General features: G+C 35.9%; 1 protein-coding gene across 3 annotated transcripts; it reads left to right on the top strand.

The window, feature by feature from the left end:
* The first annotated feature begins 462 nt into the window (after positions 1 to 462).
* On the top strand, positions 463 to 24,775 carry LOC120627849 (cell cycle control protein 50A-like). Of its 3 annotated transcripts, XM_039895942.1 has the most exons (19): positions 463 to 629; positions 702 to 835; positions 1,066 to 1,268; positions 2,221 to 2,339; positions 2,829 to 2,948; positions 4,568 to 4,653; positions 4,835 to 4,970; positions 5,472 to 5,637; positions 14,938 to 14,988; positions 15,136 to 15,361; positions 16,795 to 16,986; positions 17,711 to 17,841; positions 18,966 to 19,110; positions 19,601 to 19,727; positions 20,757 to 20,914; positions 21,767 to 21,857; positions 22,848 to 23,009; positions 23,611 to 23,777; positions 24,635 to 24,775. In XM_039895942.1, exons 1-19 carry the CDS (start codon positions 575 to 577, stop codon positions 24,758 to 24,760), a joined length of 2,595 nt encoding a protein of 864 aa, XP_039751876.1. In that variant the 5' UTR covers positions 463 to 574; the 3' UTR covers positions 24,761 to 24,775. The 3 variants fall into 3 exon arrangements, with proteins under 3 accessions (XP_039751876.1, XP_039751878.1, XP_039751877.1); XM_039895944.1 differs by lacking the exons at positions 14,938 to 14,988; positions 15,136 to 15,361; positions 16,795 to 16,986; ... (6 more) ...; positions 23,611 to 23,777; positions 24,635 to 24,775 and adding an exon at positions 8,266 to 11,949; XM_039895943.1 differs by lacking the exons at positions 14,938 to 14,988; positions 15,136 to 15,361; positions 16,795 to 16,986; ... (6 more) ...; positions 23,611 to 23,777; positions 24,635 to 24,775 and adding an exon at positions 6,782 to 6,875.
* The last annotated feature ends 493 nt before the right edge of the window (positions 24,776 to 25,268 follow it).

Raw genomic sequence — 25,268 nt, 5'->3', positions numbered from 1 at the left:
GCCAGTAATCATCACGCCGCGCTGGGCAGTGTGCAGACTGATTGATCGCAGTAGTAGCGCAGAGGACACTGCTATTCACGTTTGCACGATCTTGGTACGGAACTCTTTATTGGTAAACATTGCAAGGTATATAGGTATGGTAGTTTGGCAAGAATACCGCAGAGGGATCAGGAAGGGCCAAAAAAAATGTATGTCGTAATTTATCGAACCAACAATTTCGATATATTTTCAGAGCTAAGATTGCTTTTATGTTATGGGCCTTAAAAGACTTGAATCCATAGCCGTAAAATAATTTTTAAAAAAAAGGCTAGTTTCTAAGGTAAGAAATACTAGTTCTGTGGCTAAGAACACCGAATTTCTGAGCAGGCCTTAAAAAACTTGAATACATAGCCGTTAAAAAAAAATTAAAAAAAAATCTGAGCCAAGTGTATCTGTCATTACTGTCACTTGTCAGTCCAGAATTGAAATGTCAAACTGTGAAATGGTGATGAATGTTTGTGGTTTTTATTAATTTATAATTGATTGCAAAGTAATTTGGAAAAGGTTTTATTTGCATAAGAATATATGCATTATAATGGCGACTTCAAGCGATACTTCTGATCAGAATGTTAAGTCTAGGCGCCCTGCAGGTGAGCTAATTTTCAATTAATTAAAGACACACCTTTCATGGCCTCACATTATTGATTCTGTTATTTTTATAGAGTCTGCTTTCAAACAACAGCGATTGCCTGCCTGGCAGCCAATTCTTACAGCAGGCACAGTTTTGCCGACCTTTTTTGTGATTGGTATTGCATTTATTCCTGTGGGTATTGGCCTACTATACTTCTCTGATGAGGTAAATTTTATAAATAATAATTTTGTTTACTTCTATTCATTATTATTTAATAAGTAACAAGCCAATTATTGTTTTATTAAATTACAATTTCTTCTATATTTGTAATGAATATTGATTTTGATTTCTGTAATTTACTTTAAATGATGACTCAGACACAAAGTGTAAATATTTCATTAATGGACTCCAGGAAGTATATGTGGCACTTAATACTAATACACTTAATATTGTAGGTAAAGGAACATGTAATAGATTACACATATTGTATGAAGGAAAATGAGAATATAACGTGTGCTGACTATATCAGGCAAAACAATATGTCAGCTTGCACATGCCAGATAGAATTCAACTTGACTGAAGATTTTAAGGGGGATGTGTACTTCTATTATGGGCTTGCCAATTATTATCAGAATCATCGTAGATATGTAAAATCCAGGTAAAGAAGATTTCTACATCCCAATTAATAGTATGTTAATCGGAATAGTATGTTATTATTCAAAGCTATTATGAAAATGAAGCTTAATAGATCCTTAGCAATAAGAATCTTATACACTGTACCAATGGACAAACTGAATAGGTATCAAACTAGTCTGACTTACTTTGGATCTGTATCTGAGCGTGAGTGTAGCAAGGATACTTAGATCACATGGCGTTCATGTGGCTTTTAAAACAAATAACCAACTGAGAACTATTTGTAACAGTAAAGACAGATTCGACAATAAACAGAGATCAGGGGTATATAAACTACAATGTTCTGAATGCTACGCCACATATGTAGGTCAGACTGGATGTACATTTGAAACGCGTTACAAAGAGCATATGGCTTCAATCATAACCATACTGAATACCCATACTAATTTTGCAAAACATCTTTTAGAAAGTGGACATAACGTAACCATTCATACAAAATATTAGAAACTTGCGACAAAGGGTTGAGACTTGATTTGAGAGAACAGTTAGAAATTATTAATCATAAGAATGGGAGGTTTGAATTGCTAAACGAACAAATAAACTTATTAACTTCACGTGGCACTAATGAGGTGGGAGGGGCTTAGATAGATAAGGAAGGTTAGGGGGGTAGGGGTAAAAAGGTGTAAAAAGGCTATACGAAAGGTATAAAAGGCTAATTAAATTAGCATTTGGCTAATTAAAAAAAAAAGTCAATATCTTCTGAGGATACTCCGGTTTTGGAGTGAAATGTGCGTAGAATCTGTTTGGTATGGAGTATACAGATTGAAGAAATTATAAATTACACCATACAGATTCTCCTGCTGTTTGCGGCGTATAGCAAATTAAGCTTAATTTTCATAATATATTATGGATTTCCGCAAAGTAACGCCTGCTTCTATCTAATATTATTTGAATAATGCCTATATCTTTTTTTACAGAGATGATAACCAGCTTCTTGGTCGACCTGGTTTACCGTCAAGTGACTGTGAACCATTTGCATATGAAAATAATGTAGCTATAGCGCCTTGTGGTGCAATAGCCAACTCTTTGTTCAATGGTAAAATCTGTTTTTACTTTACTTATATTAATAGCTGGTCACAAATGTTACTCTAAAGCTTGCCGCATGGGTTCTTTATTCTTAGATGTATACTTGCAATCATATTTTTCTTGAACAGTGATGAGCGCTGAGATTTTATTAGGAAGAGTTTTATGCCTCATTATTAAAGAATTTATACTTTCTGTATTCTGTTGTTTGGTCTGCTTCTACCATCAAAGGCAAAGCTGCCAACTTTGCATTTATCTTTCGTTTATATTTCGGTGTGGTGGCAAATAGAAACTGATAAGTTATGAGTTTTTGACATAACTTCCATGCCTCTAACATATTAGCCACCTACTATCACCAACAAAAAACCCCTGTGATGCCTGTTCAACATACTTTTATAAAGGATGCTCCCAATTGACAATGTATAATAGCTGTTTAGCTGCATATACTGATCTCATCTGTCAATATTTAACAATTTGCTAAATTAGTATTTTATTGCTTTAGATTCACTGTCAGTGTTGTCAAAGGAAATGAATATGGATGTGCCAGTACTAAGGACCGGTATTGCTTGGACATCTGACAAACAAATCAAGTTTGCAAATCCTCCTGGAGATCTAAAGACTGGTAAGACCTTTTATAAGTATCTTCTAACACATATGTAGAAGCAGTATATAGTTCAGCTACTGTCATCCGCCCTTTCGTAATCAGTTATCAGACATGCCTATGACAAGCAAAATGCTTATATGCGTATTGTATTTCATTCAAATTTATTTTGGCAAATATTAATTTATGGTTGCTTGAATAGGTTTTCATTAGCTTAGGTATATACAACGTTTAATGGAATTACGAAATACTAGTGAAGGATGCATAAGTATATTTCATAAGGAATCAATCATTATTTTTCCATACAAACGAATTCTAGTTCAAGAAAACAAAAGACCAACACGCGCATAGTACCTACGCTATGCGAGGATTACCTAATAAAGTGAGAGGAGTCACATGTTTCTAATTTTGCAAGTGACGTTCGAGCTGTATCTGATTTCTATCAGTAAAAATTATGGCAGTGGTTTACTCAAAAACTATTCTTAGTTGCAAAACATTTCTTAGATTACTGCAGATAGGGTATGTTGGTATTCATAATTTTACGGCGCAGTGGGCAGCGACCCTGCTTTCTGAGTTCAAGGCCGTGGGTTCGATTCCCACAACTGGAAAATGATTGAATGAATGAATGAATACACTTTTATTGTACACCAAAGAAAAAAAGTAGTTACAAAGATATAAATACATAGCAAGAGAGTACATTTTGGTGATGATTGTGTGATGAACATGAATATTTTTGTGTGTCTGGGTGTTATATGCATAGTATACGTATTTATATATACATACTATATACTACGACAATACACACATCTAGCCCCAAAGTAAGCGTAGCTTGTGTTATGGGTACTAAGATGACTGATGAATATATTTATGAATAATATACATAAATACTTAGAATACACATATAAACACCTATATATTTGTATATTATTTAGAAAAATATTCATCAGGCATCTTAGTACCCATAACACAAGCTTACTTTGGGGCTTGATGGCGATGTGTGTATGTGTGCATATTAATTAATTTATTTAGTTATAATATTAGAAAAGCTCTTCACAGAGCTTGACTAGGGAAGTACTACACCTTGGCTATTTCTGGTCTGAAGGGAGTGGTAACCAGGCAGTGTTACTACTGGCCCATGAGGCTTGATACCTACGGCTCAGGTTAATGGATACAAGTTTTTATGTTGTTAGATGTGATTCTTGTATTCAGTGGCGTGCATAGAGGGTTTGCACAGGGTATGCAGATGATATAAAATGAAAAAAATGTCCAGTACGAGTTAAAAAAAAACTTAAGGATACGCTTTGTAAGAGTTATTAGCCTACCCTTAAGTTTTTATAACTTGTACCTACTGGACACTTTCTTCATTTTTTATCATCTGCATACACTTCGCATACCCTCTATGCACGCCACTGCTTGTATTCCCTGGGAAGTTGCCCTGTGGCAATCGTTTTCCACTTAACATCAGGTGGGCCATCAGCTTAGTCCGTCAATTATTACTATAAAAATAAATCTTTCTAAAGGTACCTTACAGCACTTAATTGTTGTTAATTGTTGTCTGCATTTGTATTCACCTGTTGTAAGAGTGTATTTGTTATATAAAATTATGTTTAAGACAAAGGGATAATATATAAACTTTTCAGCATTCGCAAACTACACAAAGCCAATAAACTGGCGTCGTCATGTTTGGGAGTTGGATCCAAATAACACGGAAAATAATGGTTTTCAGGTAAGATTTATTAATCATATGAACTGAACAAAAATAAAATTGAATTTGGCGGCCTTATCGCTACATAGCGAGTTCCAGGTAACCAATGGCATAGAACAAATCTACAGAAAATATTAATACAATAACTGTTTAGAGATATGATGAGCAACATTAAAGCTTCCGGAAACTCGTTTTTTTCTAGAATGAAGACTTGATTGTATGGATGCGTACTGCGGCCTTGCCGACGTTCCGCAAACTGTACCGAAGAGTGGACCACTCGCAACCTGGATTTATTCCTGGCCTTGTGAAAGGGCCTTACGTGCTCCGTGTTGAATATAGTAAGTCAATATATAATATAATATTACAGACAAATAAAGATAGATAGAATATATTTATTGCAAAAAACCACAACGAAACGTTATACAAAGGCAGCCTGCACTCAAAGTTATCTTTTAAATGCCTCCATGATAATAAATACTAAATTTGACTGAAAAATATTTGTTTTGTAAACGTATTACATATACAGTATACACACATTACATACGTTTATAAAATTACATATCTCAGATAAATACAGCTAATACGTATTTAATGTATTTTTATTATTCATATTGTATAATATATAAAAATGTTATGTTGGTTTGTGTACGCTTCAAAAACTCAAAAAGTTCTGCAAGCGACCCTCGCGGAGCCCGCGACCTGCGGACCGGTTTCGATGCATACAAGTGGACATCGAATAATCACTCAGTAGAATGTTATAGGCTTTTGATGAACGTATATATACGTACAGATATAGCTTTATGTTACGTATACGATGAATAAATTTGATATTCCCACAGATTACCCGGTGATAGAGTTCGACGGGAAGAAGTCATTCGTCATATCGACCACGTCACTGCTGGGGGGCAAGAACCCGTTCCTGGGCGTCGCGTATGTGGTAGTGGGCACGCTTTGCTTGTTGCTGGGCATTGTGCTACTGGTCATACATGTGAGGTGCTCCAAGAGGTAATCATGATTTGTTAAACTATATTACTATACATACTTAACTATGTTATATGTATATACAACGTGTAAAAGAAAACCGAAATGACTCTGACTTTTATAATGACTCTGAGACTTATCTGTGAAACCGATAAGCTATTAGTTTTTGTGTTAACAATTGTCATAGTTTTCACTGAGAGAAATCATCACATGCATAATTAAAATCAGGTGTCGCTTTGGGTACGCGTCGCGTAGCGTAGGCACTATGCACGTGTCGGTCTTTTATCTTTCATAGGGTTGTCATATAAACACTTAGAATGTTTTGAATTAGTTTTTATGGAAAAATATATATGCTTCTTTTGATTTAATATTTACAGGGTGATTCCTTATGAAATATTTACACGTTGTATTATATATATATTTATTTAGTATGTATTCATATTTATATATTGCGCAGCTATCCTCTATTACCTTTATTCTTTTCCCAAGTGTTGTCTGCAAGAGATTGTTTTAGCAATAAGACCGGCTTTGCGTACCAATATTTGTTTAAATTTATTAATTTGTCTTTTATGTTGTTTTTTTTTAGTTTGCTATAAAGTGTTTATCTATCTATCTACTTTTTTGTTTTGTGGGACAAAAATGTGTTTGTTTGTTTAATGCCCTTAAGCAGCCAATTAATTTGTTTTTCGGCATAGAGTTAGTTGATAGGACGTTAAATAACATAGGCAATAGCCTGTGTTATTTTTGAACGTCCTTTGAAACGTCAAGTCAGTCTTGTAGTGACTCTCTTAAATATTTTCAAATGACAATGTGAGATGGTTATAACAAAAAGAACACCCGGCTAAGTTTATTGTGGGCTTCTTCTTTGACCAGGGCGCGTTTGGAACCCTCGTAGCTTTAGTTTTAAATTAACGAATGTAGTTATCGCCATCACTACTCACTGATATTTTCACATTTTGTATAAAATCAACGCATCAAAAGTGCCATCTATGTGCCTATTTAAATAAAGAAATATTTGACTTTGAGTTAAACGCGGACAATGAACGCAGGCAAGAGCTAATAAATAATATTTATATTTATTTGTACTTACAAATTGAATGTTGTAGAAACTTACTAACTTACAGTGAGTTTTTTTTTTACCGTCCTCATACTGTTTGTCACATTTTAGATACCCCCCTCCTGTTCCCAACTCCGGCCTCGTGGAACCTGTCCCCATTCCTGAACTTATCCCCAATACCAAACATATTGCTGTGACTTCGTAAGTAAGGTCTTTAGTTGCTGCATTAAGGGTAAAAAGCAGTTTACTTTTCGTCAATGATTTATAGGGAATTAAACTTTATCCTCTATTATGTTAACACACCTAATTTTGTTTGATTGATTGCTTTTGTTAAGTATAATAATTACTGATAAGAAAAAACATATTTTTAAAAATAAATATAATAAAATTTAATTTTAGAGACAATATTTTAAAAGTTTTTAGTAGAGTTTGAAAAGTAGACTTTTTTTGTTTATTTATTTGTAGCTCTTGATATTGTAGTAATTCCCATTAGGTAATGTTTACTATTGATGAATATCACAGCCAATGTTAAACATTGCTTATTTGAAAACATGAAATATCTAGAATTATATCTAAATGTATATAGCGTATATATTATTCGTGCAAACAATGCCTAAGTTAAAGGTTGATTTAAAAGAAAATAATTTTTAATTACATTTAGCGAACATTTAGGTTCGGCATTTTTTATGTTAAAATACGTTTAAAGAGGACGTAGTTCCATCTTAAGATTGAAATATTGGCTGAACTTTCTGTGTGTGTCGCTCTTGCGGCATATGCCACAATGTGCAACCAGCCTTTTGTATTCCGTGACTTAAAAAACATCACTTTTTCTTCTTAAAAAACTGAAAATTTGGTTAAATGTACTACGTACTGAGCATGTTGCTCTTGCGGCACGTGTCGCAATTTTCCAAACAGCTTTATGTGGATATTCCTCGACTTTAATATACGTAAATTGTGGCCATCTTTTCCTTCTTAAAGGTGAAAAGTTGGTTAAATATTCTCGGCGTGTTGCTCTTGCGGCACATGCCCAATGTACAACCAGCTTCATGTGAATATTCCTCGACTTTAATACACGTAAATTGTGCCTATCTTCTCGTCACATGTCGCAGTGTGTAACCTTAGCTTTATGGGAATATTCCTCGAATTAAAATTACGTGAACTATAGCCAACTTTTTCGTTTGAAATGCTGAAAAGTTGGCTTCATTCTGAGCGTTAACGCTTGCGGCACATGTCGCGTTGTGCAAGCTTTATATGGATATCCTGTAACGATAGATATCTTAATAGAAGGGCACCAGAATTGTCCTTTAGCCAATATATTCGCCAAATGCGCAACGTCAGCTCCCAGCGGTAGTATCACTAAAAGTTCTGAGTGGAAATACTCTGCGCTGGAGCAAATACCTAATATTTTTTTAGAGCAATTTAAGCCAATGTAGTTTAAAAATAACATTGAAGACGCTAACTGTTACAAATTTGTGTATATTTTAAATTTGAGTACTCTGAGTCTCGTCTTCGGCGACTGGGTGACGCGTACACAACATTTCTAGTATTTTCTTATTAAGATTTATATGCCTGTAACGCTAACCCTATCTTTTCAGCACAACGGAGATGATCAACGTGAATCCACGCACGCCCTATTCTTAAAGAACTTCCACCGCATTGCATCTGGCAAAAGGAAAAGTAAGCATGTCTAACGGTTTAGCATTTCATCTTTAGTTGTAGTGAAGAAAAACGTTTACGTTGTAATACTTTAAAGTTCTTTTCAATGTGTGTTTGTTTTAAATTGTCCTATTTCTAGCTATACTGACTTAACAGCTAAGAAATATATAATTATATTAATTATTGCTGCACTATGATTTCATTCGTTCATTGTTAAACCAAACGTGTGACTTTTTTGATGGTATATAATGCAATGTCATTACGTTATTTTGAAAAACTTAGTCAAGTGGCTACAATAGCCAAATCCTTTTCCCAGAGTCCCTTAAGAAATTAATTTTCCATTATAGTAAGGCCCAAGACTTGAACAACGTAGATGTAGAAACCTCATTATGCAACGTCGAGTGATTGACAATGAACGTGATAAAAATCGGCGTAGATCACAGCGAAAACAAAACTTAAGTCGGTGCAGTTGAAACAACTATTATTTTAGCTTAATACATTAGTCTTATTTATACGGCATATTTGCGTCGAAAATTCATCAATCGCCGAAAAATCCACAACAAGTATTTTCGATTTTTTTTAATTATTGCATATTCATCCTTTATAAATCTCATGCCGTGCTGGACGTTGGTCCCAATCTGCCTTTATAAGGCGTTTGACATTTTCCATACAAAACTAAAAGTTTGCGTTGCATTCATTTGTTTTCCTAAGAATATACTGTAGAAATATCTATATTTAACTCGCGCACCTTGTTTTTATAATAATCAAATAACAAGCCTTTTGTTATCTTATCTAATGAGATTATAATATAACATCTACAGTAATTTTATTTCATACTGATTTCAAAGTGGTTCAAGTAATCCGGAAATAACTTTAATTATATGTACTTTCTATTACACCTAGAAATTTTAGAAAATTTAACATTTCACGTTAGGAGTTAGTGTAATTTCTAGAAATGTTTTGCAAATAATGCACTTTTTTTTAACATAACGTATTTTTTGGATAGATAATATTATGTTAAGCCCGTTTATCATATGCGAGCTGTGACCGTTGCAGGTATAGTCACGCGGTTTAAGTGAATACATTAACTATTGTCAACGTCAAAATTATAACACCATAGGATATTATTGTTGGTTAATGTCTGCGAACCCCTCAACCCTATGTTGGTATTGGCCTTACTCTGCGCTTATAACGAATTATCAAATAAAGATATTGTAACTGGACATTTCACGGCCGAACTTACCTTTCTACATTGTTCGATTGTAGGTCCCAATTTCTTGCAAGTGTCTCATTTATTTTTTATCCTACATGGATTAACTACAGTGACTCATGAACAAAAACGGCCATACAAGACGGACAGACAATATAAAGTGAATCGACAGGCCCAAGTGTAGAAGTCCTTAATGAAGGTCGACCTGCAAGTAAACTTCCATCAGTTGAAATGATGATAATGAACATTTTCATTGTTCTAAATTTAACATCGTTTTTTATTTCCTAAAAGTATAATCAATACGTTATATCCTATACACAAAGTAAGTGCGCAGATACGAGTAACAAAATATCTATGCCGGTAACGAATAGGTAACGATTTCGAGTCAAATTCAAAATTCAAAATTTCTTTATTTATGTAGGCCTATCACAGGCACTTATGAAGCGTTCATACATATTTGTTTACATAATTGTAACGGGATGGTGATAACTTCGTTCGCCAACTTAAATCTAAAGCTATGAGGGTTCCAAACGCGCCCTGGTCTAAGAAGAGCCCACAACAAACTTAGCCGGGTAAGTCAGCCAGTAAACTAGATACTCCAGTAACGAATAAATATGGTTTGCCATAGCTCTAGCCTCGATGTGACTAGTGTAACCGCAAGTTACGGCTCGTTAGTGATATCCGAAGCTATATCTAATGTTTTCCAAATAATGCACTTGATTTAAAATAACGTATTTTTTTGGATAGATATATCTAATGATATTAGAGGCTAAGATTTAAGGAAAGCTGTTGGCTTGTATTCGGTGTGTAGTAGCCTTAATAAAATTTAACTTAAATTTGATATTGTGATATTATGTTTGTTGGATCATCTTATTTGTTGATGTTAAATATTGTTAAGTTATATCAAAAAGTGAAGTTTTTTTACAATGTATGTTTTTTTTTCATTACAGTTTATTGGATTTTTAAACAGGAAAATTTATTTACGTACTAGACTTACATTTTTATATGTATTGACTTCCAGGATTAGGGCCCTTATTCTCATATTATAATTGTAAGACACTATTTACTGATTGTGACGTCAAAGTTAACATCTTATTATGCATTTCGTGAGAACTTAAGATACCATATAAGAATCAGGGTTCTAATTTATTTTCAAATATTGAACATGTTGAAGTCAACTTAATATTAATATAATATAATTAATAAAATAATCTATAAATATTTTAACATACAAAAGTCGAGATTAGTGTTGCTTCTAAGTGCCTTTTAGTGATGTAAATTATTTATAATAAACATTTCGATATGTATTTGTTATATCAATAATAAAGTCATAACGAAAATTAGCAAAAAAAAGCACTTTTTAAAATAATCCGTAGTAGTACTTGTAATACAAAACAGGACGTTACCAAACAAATGTTTCCGAGAGGGCATTGCATAGCCTTGTTAATAAACGTGGCATAACGTTTATATAATAATGCAATGTTTTGATCACATTTGCAAGACCCTGACAAATGAAGTACGATTAAACACTGCATAACTATTCCAACGTTATGTAATGTTTATTAATAAGACCCTAGAGATTATAGGCGTTCGCTCATTTATCGACTCAACACCATTTCAAGACCGGATCAACTGCAAATAACTATTTACTGTCAAAGAGTCGTCAACTCAGGTCGTCAACCAGTATGGTTGGTGCGGAGTACGATCTCTCGGTCAACTAAGTAGTTGGCAACCCGTTATCTACGATCTTTAGTTAGAAGTGTTCGACGGGTGGGCATCACTTACCACCAGGCGAGATTGCAGTCAAGGGCTAACTTGTAGTGGAATAAAAAAAAAAGAATTGGTGTCGAGATGATATGGTATGTGAAGCACTTCTAAGTTTCATTGGGAACAAACGACAACCGTAGATTAATCTAACATTCAAGAAAATTAAGTTGGTAATTTATTCAATGCCCATCTAAATTGAAAACATAAATTATCTGCAGTCCTTTTCATATAAATTGTATTTGCTGTCTCTCACTCCATCTCCCTCTCTGTAATACATTGTTTTAAGATGAATTTGAAATATCAATGTGAAAGTAAGCTATGAGACTATTCCTCGTAATTACAGCCGTGCAATTTTCGCTTCTGACCGCGTCAGCGCATTTGCACGTTCATGAACAAAGGATCCTGATATTAGTGTATGTGTATTGTAATTCATTTTCATCTTTGCTTATAGCGTCGCCACAGAGATTACAATCTTATATTGTTTCTGCGACCTAATCCTAAAAAAAAACCTTAATATGATATAAAATAAATGCATTTACTTATATAATTCGTAATAAAAACGCAAACACCAATAAATTAATAACTAATCAGGTAGTTGTATTGTCTATGCGTAGGATTCACAAAATAAATGTTTTAAAATTGTTAACACGATTTTTATTTGCATGTTATATCCTTCGATATTATCCTTAGTTGTTAAACCAACACTAATGCCCGTATTCACTAAAAATACGCATTACTAAATCGAATGCCTAATGATTAAGGCGATGTATAGAAAAAAAAAAGTTTCACCAACACTTAGGTGATACCTTACTATTGTCTATTGGTGATCAGTTGATGTATGCCTAGATAAGGCGTTACTTAATTGAGCATTGTCTTGTAAACCGGCATTAGAAGTTCATACAGACATGGGTTTTAATATGAATAACATCTTCAGGTTTTGACGGCCGACTAGCGCAGTGGGCAGCTACCCTGCTTTCTGAGTCCTAGGCCGTGGGTTCGATTCCCACAACTGGAAAATGTTTGTGTGATGAACATGATTGTTTTTCAGTGTCTGGGTGTTTATCTTTACATTATAAGTATTATTATTTTAATCTATCTAAGTACCCATAACACAAGCTACGGTTACTTTGAGGCTAGATGGCGATGTGTGCATTGTCGTAGTATATTTATTTAGGTTTTGTGGGCAAGAATTTTTTTATAAAATTGTCTGTAAGATAACCTTGCCATTTGTTACGAAATACCTATTTAATAAATTAACCCAAACAACAAAAACCCGTAGTAGTAGTAGCTTTTTGTGACAAAGCCCGGGGGCGGGGGGAGGTACTAACACCATGTTTATTTCTGCCGCTAAGCAGCATTGTTGCAATGCTGTGTTCCGGTCTGAAAGGCGTGGGTTTCGGTCTACAGGCTTAATATCTACGCCTCAGGTTGATAGACACAGGGGGCACCGTGCATGCCATACGGAGTATTGCTCTGTTTATAGGCGATGGTTTTCCACTTTCCACAGCACAGGAAGGAGAGAAAAACTATATCCCCCGATTATATCCCCTTGCAAGGGATATAATTAACGTGTTCACCTGCTAGAGCACGGGAACAAGAAATAGGAGAAGTTTACCCCCCTTTCAGTGGCGTGCATAGAGGGTATGTACGGGGTATGCAGATGATATAAAATGAAGAAAATCTCGAGTACGAGTTATGAAAGACTTAAGGATAGGCATTGTAAGAACTATAAAAAGCCTTCCCTTAAGTATATATAACTCGTTCTGGAGACTTTCTTCATTTTATTATTTTATATCATCTGCATACCCTGTGCATACCCTCTATGCACGCCACTGCCCCCTTTATTAATACATATATATGTATATTATTTGGATATTATTTCCACTTTGCGCCAGTACTCTGAGAGTTGATAAAGCTGTGGGACATAAATTTATATGCTTTTCTCGTATATTATTGTCTTCTACCCATGCTAGCCGTGCAGCAGGGCTAGAACAGGCAGGAGACAAAAATTATATACCCCGATTATATAGGGGATATATTTAATGCAAGGGATATAAATAATGTGTCCACCTGCTAGAGCACGTGAACAGGGAATAGGAGAAGTTTACCCCCGTTTATTAACTCACATATATATGGATATTATTTTCACTTGTGCGCCAATGCTCGGAAAGTTGATGAAGCCGTGGGAGACAGTTTTATTCTTTCCCCGGGGAGAAAATTTTACCCTGCCCATGTTAGGCGTGCAGCATGGCTCTCAGAGCACTGGCGCAAAAGTGGAAATAATATCCAAATAATATATGTGTAATATATAAGTATATGCGTAGGTACGAGATGTCAAGTTGGATGTCACGGACAGAATCTGTCTACCTGCTTTCGTGTTCTTGTTGTCGGTATTTCACGAACTGTTCGACACAGTCCCACCGTGACCACGATCCATGCAACTGGGTCGAAATAACGACAAATCCAAAAATATTATCGTATGTACTTACCCGTTCAACTGTATTTAAGAAATGTTGATTAACCAAACCGAAAATCATAGTTTAAAATCTTTAATTGTCAATTAATAGTTGTCAATTGTAACTGTCGCTCAAAGAACTCGATAAATTATAAAGTGTAACTGTTTAAAACGAGAGGCCTAATTTATCAATTATCTCTAGATACGACCCAAAGATATTCGCATATTGTAACCTTCAGAGTAACTTATGATTTTATTTCAATACTTTATAATAACTACTGGCGGTAGTACGCGACTTCGCGTACATACTACTATTTTTAATTTTACGTGAGATTTAGTATTTTTGTCTGTACATGTTAGTATGTCTGTTTGCAGAATCCAAGCTACAGGCAGATGTCAAAATAAAGATAAGTTCAGTTGTTTACACGTTAGAATCTCACAAACAGATAAAACAATCATAAAAGTCGAATTTCTTTCTTTTTATTTTTTCGATAACTTTCCGCTTTCGGTTTCCAAAACAAAGGTAAGTAAGATACGTACGTAGAGCTCCTTTTGCAGATGCAGGAAAAGTCTTCCCTAACATGACACACAATCGACCTCTGCACAGCGTCTCTGCCGGCGAAGAAGAGGTCCCCGACTTCCGGAAACGTCATCCGGAATGGGGCTCACACCAGGGCCTCGGAAGCGTGCGGAATAATCACCCTCCGAAACTTCGACACTCCAATAGTCGCCCGAGGCGCCCTCAGGCCGACGAGCCCTTCTTCTTCGAGCTTCTTCGAGCCCTAGGGTTCAAACCCTTCCTGGCTGAGCCTTATTCCGAGGATCGCCTAAAAGCAAGCGTTGAGCTGTTCAAATGAAGCCAAACCCAAAAAATAAGGTTATGACACTCAGTCAATCAATACCAACATATTATGTTTGCACAAATTTGTTTTGAGTTTTGCAAACAAACATAAGGAAGCTGAATTTTAATGTACATATAATATAATATAGGCAAATTTAGCTTTAGATTTATTATTGATTAGATAGGTACTCGTTTGATTAAGATACGAATTGGTGCCAGAAAAAAGCTAAGTCCACTCGGATATCTTGATGAGATAGTTACTCTTATTTTAGCAAAAATATGAACAAGATTTTTGTGTTCCTTTTTTCTGTGTACGCAGTTTTTGCTGAAAGCAATAGTAATGGTTTTTTTGAATTAAATATAATCCACTATAACGATTTTCATGCACAGTAAGTATTTAACTATAACTTGGTTTTAAAAACGCAAAGCTTAATTTATGTTATGTAGATACCAAGTCATTTCCATAAACCATAAACCAAACGTATTAAATGAAAAAACTGAAGATCATTTTAAATAATAATTTAATAATTTTGAAGCTTCGACGAAATAGCTTTAAACGGCAGCCCTTGCAATCCCGTGGAAGGAGAATGTATTGGTGGATACGAGCGCCTCTATACAGCCATACGTCAGACATTGCAGGCTAAGCCCGACTCCCTACTATTGAATGGCGGAGACACCTTTCAAGGAACCATGTGGTATAACTTCTTACGCTGGAACGTAACATTACATTTTATGAACTTGCTGCCAATGCATGACGCTCATGTAAGTATTAGTTTAGTTTTGGTTCAGCTACTAGTTCCGATTCTGTTGAACCAAAACTCGTATCTAAAGTTGATTTCGTTTTAGTCAAGAGATTTGGTACAATTTGCCCTAACAGTAGTGCTGTCTATTTTTTAAACATACCAATGTAGGTACTTAGTTTTGTTTAGAGATTTCTGTACAAGAAAATAGGCTTGACTCTTGGATCGAAATTCTTCAACGAAGAAGCAACTATGCTGTCTGTCTTTAATTTATTTTTATCTAAAAACATAAAATGTACCAATTAATAACGGCGATTTTGTTGTATACTAATCTCACACTGTATACCTACCCAAAATAAGGATAACACTAGAGTCAGAATAGTTTTAAACGTCAATTTTGTTCAGATATTGGGGTAGGTACAACCGTTTATTTAAAAATCATAGAAACCAAAAGCCTAGCGGTCAGGGCTTCGGCCTCCATTTCAATTTAATTCAATGTAGTATTCGGTGTAAGAATACATTGTGCGGAAACCTGCATGCATGAGATTTCACCATAGGGTTTTCAAAGCCTAAATTCTAATAGTCCGCTCTTCAACAGCGTGATGGAATACAGCATAATACCTTCTTAATTTGGGATAAATTTCAAAAATCACGCTAGACAGCGTGATTCTTGACATGTTGGTTCGTTACTATGCCTGATAATTATTTCTGGTGATTAAAGTATTATAAATCAAGATTGGCCTATTACTATCGCCTAACAGATATTATCTACATACCGCCGGTAAAACATTGCAGTTAAAAAATGAACTAAGTACTAGTTTGTTTGTGAAATCTTTATTGCATACACAAATAATAAAAGAAGCATAACAATAAATATTTTAGTGTTCAAAGGCGGTCTTATCTCGGCGGCTGAGAGGACTCATTTCTAACTTTATGAAAACTGACCCTAATGACTTGATACTTACGGTATTTATCTTAGATAAAACTGGGGAAGCAAAACTAGGTACCTACTTTTTTAATAAATCCGTAACTACGATAGCTTTATCATAGTTATTGATTTTGATTTTTAGGTAGGTATAGTAAAACAGTATTTGTTGCTTCTTAGTAGGTATTACTTATTATCTATAGTTAAATAGTATACTAGTATAAGTAAATATGTTTCTAAAGCTTGGTATCCACCGAGGACAGATTTATGCATGCATGTAAAACCTAATACCTAGGTATTGGCTCATGGCGCCGCGCGCCGCGGCGACCCTGCAGCCGGCGAGGCGGAAAGAATGATAATTATTTTATCTTATCTCTGAATGGAGTGTTTAGTAGCTATTAGCGACATTATTTTGATAATCAATAAATCGTTAGCTTAGGAAAAGACTTAACGAATAAAATGTCGGAAAAGATCAAGAATGTTACCTAGTAGGTAAGTACAAACTAATTTTTACTTCAACCTTCTTGTAGGTCCTCGGCAACCACGAGTTCGACAATGGCATCGACGGTCTCCTTCCATACTTGGAAGGTTTAAATTGCCCTATGCTGGGCGCCAATGTTAACACAACTTTTGAACCAGAATTGACTCCGTACGTGAAAAATCATGTTGTGGTGGAGCGAAAGGGACGCAAGATTGGCATCATTGGAATATTATTAACTGGGGTTTGTTTATTCCTTAAATTTATTATGTAGTTTGCTGTCTATAGTTTACAAAATTATGATGGCAAAGAAAGCCGTCATTTTGAAGTCATGATTATGAGCTATGCTAATTCAAAGTTACCTAAATACCTGTATACGTTAATCAAGGATATCCCTTAAAAAAATTGTTATCGGTAAGAATCAAAGTGGTATCTAAGTCTTCTTTTAAGAGTAGTAGGTATTACTATACCTGTGTCAGAAGACTCCGCTCTTCCATTATAGAGAAACATAGAGGTGGCCTTTCCTTGGAGAATAGACGAAGCCTGTAAAGTTTGACGGGTTGTGACACTCCAAATATCTATTGACGACTCGTCATAATTTGTAGTAGGTAGGTATCTACTATATGTTACTCGATGTGGGACTCGTCTTAGACGACATCGGCTATGTTTTGGTAGATAGTTAGCTTCTTAAGTGGAACAGACTCTCTTAACTCTAATTTTCGGAATAGACTAATTGAGTAGACAAGGAGGTACCTACTTGAGATTCAATCGTATCATTACGATGATTACTATTAATTTCGCTATAATCTTCTTTTTCAAAGAAACTGTGTCCATCTCATACTAACTATCATCCAACTATTACATGCTATCCTCGATGTAATTAAGCAAACCCTCGTCGTCATTGCACGCACGTTCTACTGATAAACGTAGCGATAAATATTTATGAACTTCAACTTTCATGTTTTCAGTTCACAGCACCAATAGGAAAAGTAATAATGGAGGATGAGTTAGAAGCGGTGCGACGAGAAGCATCCATTCTTACACAACAAAACGTGGACATTATTATCGTTCTCTCCCACGTTGGATACACTACTGACATGTAAATAACGGTATTTTTCACGCGTCTTCAAATAACTCAATAAATCTTTTGTTGGGTGTAGAACGCTGACCTCTTTTATAGCGTAGGTACTATAGTATAAAAGAGGATCCGTAATAATTTACCTAAGCTTCGATTCTCTTGTCATTGAAATCTTAACTGCGCAATAAATGCAGTAACTTACTGCGAAGTATTTTTTTCTGGAGAACTGAGTTAACTTGTAGTTCATTTCTATTTTTAAAGAATACCTACTTTTAACTAGGTTAAAGTAGGTAATTAAAACATTGTTTGCATAGAAAGAAAACTGAGAAAAAATAGACAAGGTATAGTAATGGTAAATGGTCATAAATTAGTGACATCTGAATATCGTCTGCGAAAGGTACAGAAGTCACTTGTGGGATTGAGTATACGCTTTTATATTATGATTCCTAAGGTAATTTTGGACCTACCATGAGTTTAAAGTTTATGTAAAAACACATTTAGCACAGCGAGGTTACTATGAAGCACCCGGCTCCGCTTTCATCTCTCACAAGATAGAAAAATGAATGTTAAAATGTAAAATGTAAATTGTTGATGTTGGAAAAGAGCAAGTGCTGAGTTTCTTGCCGGCTCCTTCTCAGTAGAATCTGCCTTCCGAATCGGTGGTAGAGTCACTACAAACAGAATGACTTGACGTTTCAAAAGTGCTTATATTAGGCCTACTTGAAATAAATGAATTTTGAATTTTTTGACAGGTTCCTATGTTCTATCGGTCCCAATTAGGTATCATAATCGTTAACTAACTCGCATTGAAGCAGCGCTGTGGCTTTATGCTCCCAAACCATCTCTCCTATGAGACCTGGGTCCGGTGGTCTGAAAGGCTGTGCAAGGCTGCAAGGCTGCAAGGCTGACCACTGACAAGGGATAAAAGTAACCTGAATCTAAAGCAATCTAAAGCAAGGCAACAGGGAATACTTAGGAGAAGTTTACCCCCGTTTATTATCACGCGTATATTATTTCCTCCTGTACGCAAATGCTCGGACTTCGGAGAGAAGATAATATAACATTATGTGTTTCCCCGGGGAGAAAAATGTCTCTTGGCCGGCTGGCTTGGCTAGGCTGGTGATAATGATTCTGTTTCTTTAAAGGAGATTAGCAGCGCTTATGCCACCTGAAGTGGATCTTATAGTGGGTGCTCATTCCCATACGTTCCTATATAACGGAGCGGCGCCGGACGGATCGCGGCCAGCCGGTCCGTACCCGACTGTCGTCACACAAGCTGGTGGCCATAAAGTACGTAAAGAAAAAGCTAATCTTATTTCGCCAACATTCTCAATTTTATTCTCAGATTTCTCAATTTTCTCTGGTCTGGTCGTGGCTAGTTAACACCCTACCGAAAACGGTGAAATTCAAAATTAATTTATTACAAGTAGGCCTAAGCACTCAGGACTTTTGAAACGTCAAGTATGTCTGTTCCGACAAAGCGCTAAATCGCTTTGTTGTTCCGATATGATGGTGGTTCTTATAAGCCCTACCCCTACCCCAAATCAATGTATACTATATAACTGTCATACCTAGTGGTACTTATAAAAGGTACCCCTAGTGGTGGTGGGTTCGGACCAGACCAGAGGAAATTCTGAAATTATATATTCCCAAATTGCCGAACTGGAATCGAACCTGAGTCCTACAACTTATATCACAGCGCTAACCGCTGCGCCGGGGAGGTCGTCGAAGGTTTATGTGCTTTGTTAATAACATACAATTGCTTTTGCCATTCACCTAGATACTAGTCGTGCAAGCTGGATCCTACACTCGCTATTTGGGTGACATCAAGCTATACTTTGATGATGCAGGCAAGATTGTGTCCTGGGAAGGACAACCGATTTACCTTGGCTCTTCGATAACAAAAGGTGGGCATAAAATCTATATAATTAATAATAAATCTATATAAATTAAATAATATATTTTTTCCCCATATGCTGAACTTTCATATGTAACTAGCTCGGTTGTTAGTGGATTTTAGGCGGCAATTATTGTAATCAGCTGATCAGTACAAAGCATGCATGCACTAGTTAAAGAACCTCACTTATATTATAAATGTGAATGTGCGTTTGCTTATTTGCCCTTCGTTCATGCCCTGCGTAAGCAACCAATCAACTAAATAATAATTGCGTTGCTATGGCCCAGTCACAGAACTAAGAACATACAGAAACCGTGTACACGACAAATATTGAAGCATCAAAAACCACTTTAGATTGGTTTCTCGAACAAATGGTTAGTCACTTCATACCATAAAGCAGTTGACAGTTATTAATTCCATGAAATTATAAAATGGGAAAAAAATGTGACCTACCAACATTCCGCGGAAGAAAAGTGAGACGTGCGCGGGGCGTTTTTACCGTTTGTTCCGTATATCAAATGATTCTAAAGTGCAAGCATAAATACTTTGTTTTCATTTTAATTTATATTAATTTCTTATTTTCTATCTTACTATCTAACACTGAAAAGGAATGTAAATGTCACGATTCCAAACGTTCGCTAGCGCCACCTACCTATCAACGTCATTCGCTTTCGGACGATTCTCGCTAACGTACAACTTGTTGATTCGGGACTTCAACTTTTCTATCATCCGCTATCTTCGACTATCGCTGCCAGCATCTATACTTGAAACCGCTGATTAGACCTATGGAGCAGGAGCGGGGTACCCCAGATAGGAGAATCATGCAACGACCGGTAAGTGGCATACGTGCATTCTTATTTTCAGTGTTTGAACTTTAATCCGTTACAAATATTCCATTCACCGTTTTTGGACACAGTGCACAGAAACCTCATTCAGCCATTGTTATATCATATATGCAATAACAATGGCTGAATGAGGATTCTGTATGTTCTTAATTCAATCGGCCCAGTAATACCCCTTGCGGTGATTATGTCCATAGATCCGCGAATATCAAGCCTTCTGGAGCCCTGGAGGGAGGAGGTTTACGCGATCGGCAAAGAAGTGCTCAGCGTATCGCTTACGGAGTTAAACCGCAACGACTGCCGACGCGGAGAGTGCAACATTGGCAGCTGGATATGCGACAACTTCATTGAAGAAGTAAGTATATACTGATTCATTTATTTAGACTTTTAATTATCTTGGTACCTACGTACCAAGTGTATTTGCAGTGAGCTATTTTAGCCCAGCGGTTGAAGACCTCGGCTTCACTTTCGATTGGCGCAGTTTGCAGCGACCCTGCTTTCTGAGCCCAAGGCCGTGGGTTCGATGCCCACTACTGGAAAATGTTTGTGTGATGATGATGCATGAATGATTTTCAGTGCCTGGGTGTTTACATTTATATTCTAAGTATTTATGTATATTATTCATAAAATCATTCATCGGTCATCTTAGTACCCATAACACAAGCTACGCTTACTTTGGGGCTAGATGGCTATTGTCGTCATATATTTATTTATTATTTAATTACTTTCCGGTGGCCGAGTTTGCATCCCACTACGCACCTCTAACCTATCAAAAGTTATGTGCGTTTCAAGCAATTAAAACATCACTTGCTTCAACGGTGAAAATTATAATTCTTGTCCAAATCAAGAGTGAATAGGCATCTTCTAGGCAAGCGCGCTCCACCTTAGGCTGCATCATCGCTTACCATCAGGTGTGATTGCAGTCAAGCGCTCGTCTATAAATATAAAAAAAAAAAAAAATGTTTAAAATGACTGTCTCTCTATTTTTTCTAAATGTCTCTATAATGTTTAGTGGTTGGGCGTGGTGTGTTTTAAAAATCTAAAAAAAAACAAGTCTGTTAAAATAATAAAAACAACTCGTATGTCTTTATAATTTTTTTTTATATATTTTAAAGCACTAATAAGTTATGTAAAGATTCTTTACATAATAAGACAAGTCAAAAAATAGACAACATATTTTGTTACGATAGTTACACTTTTATACCAGGTGATTCCCCGTGCGACTGGCTCATCGTGGGGATACGCCCATGTGTGTTTGATCAACATTGGCGGCATTCGTGCGCACATCAGTTCGGGAGGTAATTATATTATTATAACGACTTGGGTGACTTGAAATGAATTTGTGTTTATGCAATGATTAGTTTCACTAATGCTCTAAGAATTTAAGAAGCCTTTATATTTCCACTGCTGCCCTCCTCCGCATCCCACCAAATCGTTGTCCTGCAGGGCTAGCATTGGCAGGAGGCAATGAGCTCTAGGGGGAAAGGATATAAATTCATCTTCTCCCACAGTTTTATCAACTCTCAGAGCATTGACTCACAAGTAGAAATAATATCCAATTAATATATGTGTAATAAAACGGGGGTAAACTTCTCCTATTCCATGTTTACTTTAGCAGGTTGACAGGTTAACAGGTTACCCCGATTATATCTCCTGACAGGGGATATAATCGGGGGATATAATGTTTGTCTCCTGCCTGTGCTAGCCCTTCTGTCGGGCGGCCGAGTTGACTCTCCCACCATGATTTTTTTATCGTAAAACATCGTCAGCACTATTTTGATTCAAAATAATTGAAGATACATGTAGAGAACTACACCAGTGATAAAAAATACATCATTAATTTCTGCATTTAGAAGTTTGAAAGCGCCAGATCAAGTAAAGTGCCTGCCGGTGTTAGAATTTCTTTTTTGCTACCTGAAAAGACTTAAGAATTGACACTCAGCCCGCACTGCGCAGCTTAAATTCGATATAGGATGCTTCTTATACAGCAATTTAATTACACATACAATCTTCTTCAAATTAGAAGGATTTATGCCGTAGTCCACCCCGCTCACCAAGTCTTTACACACCTAATACAAGCTCCAATATTATGGAAAACTCTTAGACATGCATATTTGCTCATGGTTCCCTTTACCGTTAGTAAAGCAAGCAATTTAATTGTGCGCATAACTTCGAAAAGTTACTGGCAGGGGATCGAAGTCTTAAACCACTCTGCTTAATACCCTATACGCATTCTTATTAATAGTGTTTTATATAAACTTATTGGTAATAACTCGTTTTACATACAGCAATAACAACCGAAGGGGTCCTTATGGCGCTACCATTTGAGAACAAAGTGCAAGCGTACGATTTAAAGGGCTCGTATTTGCTTGAGGCTCTGGAGTTCTCTGTGGGAGTAAGCCAGAGCAGCTCCCAGAACTTCAACAGCGGTCGAATGGTACAAATCGGGGGTGAGTCAACCATGACGAGAACTCATCTCGAGCATAAGAAAAATAATAATATCTAATAATAATAATCCTTTATTGCCATTCTCTATTGTTAATTAATACAAGATCTTGAATAGATCTTTCTGCTGCATAAAAAATATTAACGTTAACGGCACAGGTCTTTACAATTTTAGATTTCTTTAGGTTAGGTTAGAATTCAATGGGGATACAGCATATTTGGTTTTTTTAATTTCTACAGAAGATTAAAATGAAAATTTATTTAAACTTTTATAGAAGGCTAAAATGTTGTTTAACCCTTCACCAGGCAAACTTCCTGTTATTTGTTTGTTTACATTTGGTCCACAGATAAATTGGCCGCATTTATAACTATATTTATTACTGTGATACATCGGTATAACGCTATAAATATTGAAAACGTATCAACTATGATATAATTTTTCCTCTGACTGAAATTTAATGCGTTAGTAGGAATAAAACGTCAAAGTTTCATAAAATACGTGTACCTGTACATGTTTTAGGAAAATTTTACCGACATATCGATGTTTTTCTATTCGATAATAATATATTTTTAAGAACTATCTGTTACTCTGCCCACTTATCACAGGGTTGCGCGTGGTATATAACGCAACGGCTCAGTTGGGGTCGCGCGTTAACTCCGTGAGAGTTCGCTGCACAGATTGCGACGTGCCGCGTTACGAGCCTCTCGATATCGAGGCGACGTACCGCGTTATTTCTCAGGACTATATCGGCGAGGGAGGCGGAGGATTTACGGTAATCATTTTAAATTATTTTTTGTCACGTTTAAGACTTTTATTTATTCTGTATTTTTCTAACTCGCATCAATTTATATCAAGTATGTTTTAAAAAAAGAAGAATAACAAACATGTAGTAATAAAATAAAAATAGATGTTCATGATTTTATGATTTTTTAATATTTTCAAAACTATAACACTAAAAAGTAACTGAAAGATTAAATAATATGACATGTAAGAAAAAATCGTGTTTGTATTACTGTTACCAGTGTTACCAGTAACGCACTGACTTCTATTACATAGGATAGTGTCACTTTGCTTTTTTTTCCAATCAAGCGCTGAGGTTTTAAGTGGGAGGTTCCGGATTCAATCTCCAGCAGGGGCAATTTGTAGATATATAATTTCGGAATTTTCTTTGGTCTGGGTCTTTGGTCGTTAGTTACCGACAAAGACGTGAGTGTTTCGATACAATGTCCAATTAAATATACTACAACGATACACACATCGCCATTGACAAACATGTTTGTCACACAAACATTTTCCAGCCGTGGGAATGGAAACCAATCGTTTTATAAATATAACCTTTCGTAACCATAAAACGTCTTCGAAACCACCTCAGCGTGTTCTCACACCCACAGTTCCTATGATGCTGGCATCGTTGCCCCTTTGGATGGCCAAACTAATTCGTTGGCCAAGGTAACTCAGTAGGTATATTAGTCAATCAGAGAGACTCGCATGTCACATTGGCGCTACAAATGGGACACATGGAACTGTCATAGGGATAGCTCCATATGTCTTTAAATTCCGGTTCTTCAGTCAGTTCTGGTTCCACTTATGCCCTTGTACGTGACCTATTAATAATTTGTTTTTTTACAGATGTTAGCTAACAATAGGGAAAACATCGAAGACTTAGGTGTCGACTACGTAATGTTGCGAAGCACACTGCGACGGCAGGGTACCGTTTTGAAAGACGTTGATGGAAGAATTCAAATTGTGTATTAAAAATTAAAAAAGATTTCCTAAAATCAACCTATGTTAAAACTTTAAATGTATAACAATGACGTTTGTGACAGAAACTCATGTAAAAACCTTTTAACTTGAATCTAAGTTTAATATAATTGTGCCACTTCGGATGTAGACAATTTGTATTCTAAGTTAATAAATAAATATACAACGATCTAAGTAAAGGTAAATTATGTTATGCGTACTAAGATGACACTGAAAAACATTTGTGTTCATCACACAAACATTTTCCAGTTGTGGGAATCGAACCCACAGACAAAGCAGGGTAGCTGCCCACTGCGACAATAGGCTTTCAAATTAACAATTTTAAAAGTAGTGCCGTCATATTTAAACTCGATACAGTAAGACGCTACAGTTTTTAGAGGTTCTATGAACTATAGGATCTACGGACTACTGTATTGGCGCCAATATAGATACTTTATTGTTGTTACGTGCGTTTTAAGTAATTAAAATATCACTTGCTTCAACGGTGAAGGAAAACATCGTT

Source organism: Pararge aegeria, chromosome 12, assembly GCF_905163445.1.
Source record: "Pararge aegeria chromosome 12, ilParAegt1.1, whole genome shotgun sequence".
In the NCBI taxonomy this organism is placed as follows: Eukaryota; Metazoa; Arthropoda; class Insecta; order Lepidoptera; family Nymphalidae; genus Pararge; species Pararge aegeria.
Note: the sequence above shows the minus strand (reverse complement) of the source record. Positions and strands in the feature narration are given on the sequence as shown.